We start from the raw sequence: 9246 nt of genomic DNA on the forward strand, positions 1-9246 counted from the left end.
AGAAAGCAAGGGCTTGATTTGAGAACCTTGTGAACCAACAGACCTCCTTAGTTTATGACTTTGTGAAACAATAAAAGTTTTAAATTGAACATCCAGGTCTGAGCCTGTGCTTAATTCAGTCCTTATACAATTCAGCATGAACTCACACAGTGTCCCCATGCTTAAAAATGGTGGCAGGGGTGCTTGAACTAAAACCTATATGATCATTGTGAATTCAGTTGCCAAACTCCAGCAGACTTGATTTATCGAGTCTGCTGGGACACGCTGGAATTCCAGTGCACTGGAGAAGCCTCTGTGCTCAGGTACGGGTGCCCTTAATGTTGTTTTAGCTTGGATTTCAGGGTGTAATATCCTTCTTATAGAGTGTATTGTGGAATATTGTATCTTTTTCGATGTTGTGTGGTACCCAGAACAAGGTTCTAATCTTTTTCCTTTTATGTTTTATTGGGGCTTTAAAGGGAGATAAGGCAGCTGACATTTTGAGTAGTACGCTGAAATACAGCATTTAGCTTCCTGACCTTTTTAAGTTTTACAGATTTTTGTGTTCTGTAACCAAACAGATAGAACTGTACAAATGCATTTTTGCCCATGTTTTGAGCTTTAGACCCATTTTAGTTTTGCCTGTTGTATATGTATCCAAAAGAGAGAGAGAAATCTTTCGGCTGTCTAGGTCAGATAGGTGGCACAGAGCCTGTCTGTAGGCTGCATCATGCTGTCTGCAGGCCTGGTGCCATCCCTGCTTGCCCCCGCCCATGCTGGGATTGGGTCCTGGGGGGGGGGCTAGTGTGCGCCAGGATTGGCAGGATCAGGAGCTAGATCCAGTGCCCAGGGCTCCCCATGGATTGGTTTGGGAACCCGGCAGTTAGGAGAGCAATAGTACTGCTCCCTGACTTTAAATTTCCAGACCCATGGGGAGCCCCACAGGCCAGATAACACTATGAAAAGGCCTGATCTGGCCTGATGCTTAAAACTATGCATGTCTAAACAACATACACTAAAAATGGAGAACAACACCCAAACTGAAATTTGTCACCTGTTCTAAGGAGGAGTTTTTCTCTTACCTTTTCTTCCTGGAGACTTTAGTTATTACAGGCTATCCATAAAATATTCTGTAGTACACAAGTTTCTCTTTTTTTTTTTTTTTTTATATTTTATGAAGTTCATCCAATACATGTATTACTTTTTTAATATGGTACCTACATGGAAGTCAGTGTTAATAACCAGTTTGAATTATTTAATGTAATATAATCCTCTCAAGATTTTAAATAGTGATGTAGTCATGCTTTTGTAGTAGGGCATTATTTTCTCAAACTGTGAGATTTCAAAAGACTCTGTAAGGAGGTAGTCTCCTGAAGCAGTGAAAATAAGTTTTAGAACGCTTATTAAATAGCATTATTGGAATGGCAGTAACTTTCACTGATATTGGCTAAAAAGTATAAAATACTTCAAATAACCTCAGTGAATGGGTAATATTGTACATCAGTAACTGGCTATTTTTATTTATTTGAAAGGAGTAAGAAAGCAAGCCAAAAAGTTACCATTCTCTAAGAGATGTAAAATGCATAAAACTATATTTAAAATAATACAAATGCATATATTGGGTATATGGAAATTTGAATAGTTTTAGTTGACTTCTGCGTAGCGGATACACTCCTAAAGTAAATGTCCCTAGTTTGTTTCTTCGTCATATGATATTCCTTACAACACAGTCTGCAAGGTCCCTATTTTATTCCTTAGGTGTGCAGTATAGTATATTTTCCTACAATTTCTTTGTCTTCCCAGAGTTGTCTATGTGTTTGGTCCGCCAGTCAAAGAACCTCCTACAGATGTAACACCTACTTTCCTGACCACAGGAGTTCTCAGTACTTTACGCCAAGCTGATTTTGAGGCTCATAATATTCTCAGGGAGTCTGGTAAGCATTCAGCCTTAATCCAGTCCGGTATACTAGTTGCAGGAATTAGTGCTGTTTCTCTTCAAAACAACATTACTTAGTAAGATGGCATACTTTTCTTTTAAACACTGAGAAATGCATGGCATAAATTGCTAGATAGAATCCTAATGGAATGAATTAAACAGAATCTCCACTTTTTCACTGTACAGAAAACACTGCTGAAAGCAATTTAATGTCATTGTATGATAACACCTTAAATGTGATTTCAGGTTTTGGTAACCATTTCCTTCTCTTGCACCTTCCAAGATTTACTTTGTAACCAAATATTCAATGTTTAAGAGGTGCTATAAAACACTATACTGGTAACTAATAAATATGTTTAACTAAACCTCTTTATCACCACTTTCCTTAAGGTTATGCCGGAAAAATCAGCCAAATGCCAATAATTCTGACGCCATTGCATTTTGACCGAGACCCCCTTCAGAAGCAGCCTTCCTGTCAGAGATCTGTGGTTATTCGAACCTTTATTACTAGTGACTTCATGACTGGTATTGCAGCAACTCCTGGTAATGAGATTCCAGAAGAGGTAATATTTCTTTTGTTTTTAGTTTTGTTTTTCTGGTGTGGCTTGGGAATGTGGAAAAGGCCTTCAGTTGTCTTTCTCCCTCTCCTCTCCTCCTGGCCTCAGGTGATTTTGTATCTTTTAAGTTTTTGGTAAGTTCTCTTCGGTATTTGACAGCTGCTTATTTTGTCTGATTTTTATGCTCTGTTTTAGAGGAAACCGGTAATATTTTTGAGGTTGAGTGCATAAAGCTAGGTGATTAAGTCACTAATTATCAGTAGCCTACCTTTTTTCAAAACTGAGTGTCCCTGGTACCAGCTGATCTGACTTGAAAGCTGCAGATACTCAGTTCTTTCAAAATGTTGGCTTCTATTTAAGTGCCTAATCAGGATTTAGGAGCCCAAATTACAAGCTTTTCCAAATTTTGGTCATTCCCATAATGTGTTTGAACTTTTGTTTAAAAAATGTACTACATGTGAGTAGTGTTGTCGCCCTTACTTTGAGGTTTCACTTTCTTAAGGATCTGTTATTATTTCATTGATAATTCACACTTAAAACATTGTTTATAAACTCTTTCTGTCTAATCAGTACAACGTAACTCTGAGTGTAAACTATTTAATGTTCAGAAAGGCCTTTTAAATGGGCTTTCAAGAAGAGATGTTTCAGAGGTTTCCACTTTTTTAACTGTTGGAATGTACAAAATTGAAGTTTGTCTTCATTGGGAGTATAATTCTCTAATATATTCTTGAAAGGTGCATTTTATGTATAGCTTCGTTGTCACAATATTGTGTAGTATCACTAATAAAATAGCATTAACTGTGGATGAAATGTATACATATAGGAAAAAAATAATTATGGTTGCTTAAAGTCTCATGGGCTCTAAGCAAGCTGTGCTGAGTAGTTGCATCATTCTGTACCTTTAATTTGCCACATGCAGTAAGAAAATACTGAGATTTAAAATATGACTTTACGGTCTCTGCTTCAAATTATAGAAATTATATGGAGACTTCTCATTCTGTGAAGACAATAAGACTTTCCTATAGAATTAACAAATTGCTGTTTTAATACCCAGTATGGAACACTCCTGTTAATAACTAGATATGAACTCCAGAGGGCAGGTGGCTCCCAATGGAGAAAATTTTTTTCTTCTTGAAACTACCCTGTTCCAACTGTTGTTATTTATTAATATACAGAGTTCACCACCTTACTAAGCCTTCTGTTTTTATGGGATAGTGGGCTTTACTGGAGGTAATGGGTAAAGAATACATTCTATATTTTGTAGTTTGCTCAAGGTTAATTCTGTAGTGTATTACAGGTACCTAAACTGCTACTGTTTAACATTTTAAAAATTACTTTTCTAGTAAGAAAAGATGCATCCATTTTTTTTATTGCTGTTACAAAGTGGAAGCCTTAATTGTAGGATGGCCGCAAATTAAGTGCTGGGATAATTTATTTGGTTCTTACTAATAACTTAATAGTTTGTAGGTTTCTCTGTTTTGCCTGCAACCTGCCTTAGGAAAGAAAATTTTTAAACATTTTAAATGTTTCCATTTTTCTTGGGTACCATTTTTTCCAAAGTCTGTTGCATCAAGTATTGTCTTTTTTTCTCTTAATCACAGGTTGTGTTGAAAATGGTGACAGAAATTAAAAAGATTCCTGGTATTTCTCGGGTGATGTATGATTTGACATCAAAACCGCCAGGAACTACTGAGTGGGAGTAATTAACTTTTTTTTCTATTAAAGTACTGTATGCAGTTTAAATTATATCAGAAACCATTCCCAGTGTTGACATGCAGTACTGTGAAAAGTGACTGGAGCTGCTACATCACATCTGATTCCTCTCCTGGAGCATAAATCTGCAATTAAGAGCTGTTGGGCATAACTATGTGGGGCTGAGGATTTGTACGGGTAAATAATCATGGCAGCATTGCCTGTGCGCAGATGAATTCATATTGCTTTTGCCTTTTTGTCTTACTGATTCTCCCTGTTTTCATGTGTTTTATTGTTACTGTCATTTCAATGTCTCTTTGTTTTTGTACACTGTGTAAGGGACAGTTTTACTTTTAACAAACTCATTGTTACGGCCTAAAAATGTAATATGGATACTTAATGTGACCAACTGCTTTTGAACAGATTTATTATAAATAAATATTTTGCCAAATGGAATAGTGGGTACTGTTGAGTTGTGGAATTAATGTGTATCTGTTTGTTGTGTACTGTTAAGCCTGTTATGTACTGTTTGAAGTATTAGCCCATGGCAATAATATTGAATTCCAAAAGAGTGATGCTAAAGTAATATGAAATGACCTTCCATCTTTCTGTGCTCACTCTTTCCATTGCTCTTTGTAAGATTAAACATGTATATAGGTGACAAACACGTCTCATCAAACTTTGATATACACTTAACTTGTATATACATATATAAAATTGCAGACGATATTTAAGTCTGCAGTGTCCAGAAAAAATGGTAATAATGGGAGTAAAATTTTAAATGGCTTGTCAGAAACCCCAGATCTTTAAATCATAGCTTAAGTTTTCAATTTCAGACCCCTACACAATGATCAACCCCCTGTTCCATGGCTTGGCCAAGTGCTTTTGTTTATATTTTGAAGTTTGTTTCCTAGAAATTTTGTTTTTTATGGGGAAATATTTGTATATGTTGTATCTAGTTTCTTTGGTTTTTTTGGGTTGTTTTTAAAGATTAGCATCTCATTTAGTGTAGAGTTACTTCAGTGGAGGTGATTTAGCCAGTCAGAATACAGATTAATGCAGTCCTTTATGTACTGCGGTTTATTTAGTAAAGTCAGCAATAACTTGTATAAAGGGTGTGATTAACATCAAACCCTACCTGTGCTTCTCTAATACGTCTTGGCTAAAAGTCAAGTTTTTTGATTACTCGGGTCTAGTTGCAGTCCTCTTTTTGTAAGTGTTTATTTTTATAGCTATGGAAGGTCCTGACCTGAGCAGCTTTACTAGGTACGTGCAGGGCTAGAACCTTAATTACGTAGTCAGGTTCATTTTCTTGAATGACTTTTTTTTTTTTTTTAAACGGTTGTATTTCATTCAGCTGTGAAATAACCAAACCCCATAAAAATAAGGTTATATTTGTTGAATATATTCTATAAGGCATGAGAATTCATAAGACATTTTTCCTTATATAGATTCTTGAACTGGAATAATAGTGGATAAATGTTTAACATGATATTCTGATTGCACAATTTCTCCATTTTTAGTATTGGTGCACAAACATATTGTAAAAAATCAGTTTTTCATCTTTATTTTTTAGAACAAGTCAGCTGTACCTAATGTGCTCTTGCCTAAGCCAGCTGAGTGTTGTGCATCATACAGGGTGGTATATCATTGCAGCTCTTCCAGCTTTTTGAAAATTCTTGTGGCTACTTGACTTAGATACAACCAGAAGGAAGGCAACAGGCTTTAGAGGCCAGAGCATATGATTTGATGTCCTGTCCCAACTCTGCTACCAGCCTCTTCAAAAACCACAGGGAAGTTGTGTAAACTTAACTTCCAACATGCTTCAGTTGTCTCACTTGGATATAATAGAACACCCATTCTTCCAGAAAAGTTGAGCTCTTTAAATGGACACTGCTGTGTAGGTGAGGTATTATATAATTACTAACTTTATTTTGTATATATGTAATGTAACATTATCAGAATCTGATCTGTAAAAACTCAAATCAGAGTAATTTGAATGACTAAAAATTAACAGATATTCAGTGTGACAAAATATTTTAAACCTTTTATGGTTCTATTCAAAACAACCAGTCCAAATTCTCTGGTAGTTGAATTTTAAAAAAAATGATGAAATTGTCCTTGTACTATATTTTTAACTTTTGAGGATGGTTATTTTCATGATTGGTACTGTCTCATGCATAATGTGTTACAAGCACAAGTAGGACATTCACAATTTGGTGTGCAAAAGAGGGTATGTCTTTAATTACATATCCTTCATTGCTTATCGTGAGTAAACTCGCTAGTATTGCAGCTGCCACCAGCTCTGTGAATGCCCTGCTAAATTAGACTTTGCCAGCAAACAAGGGAAAATGAAGAAGGATTATTATCAGAATTAGAGAATATCTCTTAATTTAAGAGTAAGGCTTTTTCTCACTTGCGTGTGTGTATAATATATATTATGAGACTATATATGTATATGTAGCCTCATAAGGCAGTTCAGAGACCTATATAATACACAGTTCTATGTCCGTAGCACTTTCATCTGACTTCACCCTTAAGTGTTTGACAGAATATTTGAACAGATTATTTCTAATGTTTGCTGCATGTCAGATATTGGGAAGTCAAACTGTCATAAAAGTTTAATCTCAACAACAGGTATAGTATATATCCCTGTATGCAGTGCGTGTATTAAAGCTGGTACACTTTGATTGTGGTAGGTTGCTTTTCAGGTCTTCATTAATAAAGTGGAGCTAGACAACAATCCCCATGCTTTTCAGGAATATTTCTTCCCCCTTTTAAAACTGAAAAATAAATACTCAAGTTCTTTAGGTCAAAATACTGCAGTATAAACCAAATGTCTTATCAAAATAAAATTCTTGAGGCTTAAAATATTCCTGCATTTTTGTGCTGTACATTTCTGAAGCATTGGGTTATTCTTAGTGTGGTTGACATGGGTCCTCCCAACAGTTCTTGAATATATTTTATGGAATCCACGTATATACACGGCCTAATGGCGGAGAGGAACATAACACTTTATCACAAAGTTGAAAATAAATTTATGGAATAGCTTACCAAAACCATAAGTGTAGCTGCCTCGTTCACTTCAGATCTTCAGAGAGACATGTCAACATTTAAAGAGGAATTTGTATTTGGGTACTTCCCATCATTCTCAATTTTTAAGATTTTCTGCTTGTGAAATTATAAAGTACTGTGAGCCTTAATTTTTATCCACAAATAAAACTATTATGTTTAAATATTTGTGTGATTTATTTTTTAGGTCTATGAAGTAAGAATTTTATTGTGAGTTGGACCATTTATTTTGAGTGTGGGGGGGGGAAACAGCTATGAAACTACATTTTTACAGAAGACTTGGCACGGGGTACATCTCTTTTAAGGCCAACGCCTTTTGTAAGATGCATCAGATTTCCTTCAGTTATTTGTGGCTAATTGCTAATAGTCGCATTCTGAGTGAGGACTTGGGTTAAAAGCATCATATAAATTAGTCCTGAATTTTCCAGTAGCATTAGATATGAATCGAATCTTACCTGTTAGTAAGATTGGTAACATTTTCATATTGCTTTGTAGATTCTCAAGGGTGAAATTCTAGTTACGGTTGTTTGTAGTAAAAATTAGTTGATGGTGCCACCCCCGATCTTGCTCAATTATGAATATCTAGTGAACAGTCTATGAATTTAATAATTTACAGGATGAGTTCTTCATGTAGATAGTCCCCTGGGGTATAGGAAGGAGGGACTTTGAAGATGACTGAAATTATTCTGCACACAACATGCATCTCCTCATGCAATTTTAAGCGCTTGCTGTGACCAGCATTAAATAGCACAGATGAACATAAAGCATTTGATCATTTCTTTCTCTCCCTCTCTCTCTCTCTCTCTCTTTTTAGAATGAATTATTTTAAGGCATGCATGCTGTGAATCTATTTATGTAGCTAGCATACAAGTATTGATCATTCATTTTCCAATGGCATAGTATCTCCTAAAATGTATCTTGGAGGCAGGAGGTGTGAAGAATCCTGCATAGATTTCAATCTGTAGTTCCAGTGGCACCATAAATGTTTCAAACTTTTTTTTCTTTTTTTAAATATGCAGTGCACTCTGATTTATATGATAGAAGACCTGTATCCTGAGGAGGTTACAATGTAACCAGTGCTTAGACCACTGAGTCATTCCTGCCAAGATTCCTTACAAAAACTTCTCTGCATTACTATCCTTGTATGCCCTCAATTATAAATTGTTACTTTTATTGGTACCAGTGCTAAAAGGAAAAACTACTGTTGCTCTGCTAACTAACCCTTTACCAAGGTATTCCTAGACAGAGGAAGGACTGTGTGGTCTAAAGAATAACAAAATGGTGTTAACACAATTGTAGAAATAACTTGTAACCATACAATTCTTCATATCATTTTGTTTTCTAAGGAAATCTACTAAATTATATGTGAATTGTTTAAGAGTTGAAGATTTGTTTCTAAAAATATGTAAAAACCAATCCTAATGCCTTAAACTTGTATCATATTTTTATGGGATCAGTTGGTAACTATACAGGCAGGATCCTCATCTATAAACTGGCTATAATAGGCAAATGTAAAGTTAAATTCTGTCACAAAACCACTGAGGAGGAATACAAAATAAAGATATGTTTGTGGTTCCTTGGTTTACATAGAGATAAGTAATTTAGAAAGTGTTGAGAGAGGTTTTATTAATGGAGATTTAAGTAAGATGATAGTAATGGTTTGCAAACTTGGTAAAAATCATGCAGTAGGGCTTTCTTGTATATAATATATTCCTTGGTTTATAAAATGTGCTGCTTGTTAAATTATCCCCTTTCCTTATGAACAGTACTGTGAGAACAGTGATTTGAGTATGTAAATCTTCATTTCATTCAGCACTTGCCTGTGCTCAGTAGCTTGTTAGGTATAAGCCTGTCTTCAGCTACTGTATGCAGGTTAAAATTTAGTGTTAGGGCTTCTGTTTACTTGAGATGCAGACCAATACATTCTTTCTACTTGTCTACACTGTTATGGGTTTTTTCTTTATTGAAAAGTTTGCAACTTAGGCCTGTGATGTGGGTCAGAATATCAAT

General features: G+C 35.4%; 1 protein-coding gene across 1 annotated transcript in view; it reads left to right on the forward strand.

Moving 5' to 3' along the window:
* GMPS (guanine monophosphate synthase) overlaps window positions 1-7404 on the forward strand; it is a gene marked incomplete at its 5' end in the record, with an annotated part of 50588 nt that extends 43184 nt beyond the window's left edge. The window contains 3 exons of the mRNA XM_019532509.1: window positions 1783-1913; window positions 2306-2478; window positions 4074-7404. Coding sequence (XP_019388054.1) covers window positions 1783-1913; window positions 2306-2478; window positions 4074-4175 — 406 coding nt within the window. The remainder of the gene's footprint in view (window positions 1-1782; window positions 1914-2305; window positions 2479-4073) is intronic.
* Between the last annotated feature and the right edge of the window lie 1842 nt (window positions 7405-9246).

This window comes from Crocodylus porosus, unplaced genomic scaffold (genome assembly GCF_001723895.1).
Source record: "Crocodylus porosus isolate Cpor-Errol unplaced genomic scaffold, CroPor_comp1, whole genome shotgun sequence".
NCBI lineage: Eukaryota > Metazoa > Chordata > Crocodylia > Crocodylidae > Crocodylus > Crocodylus porosus.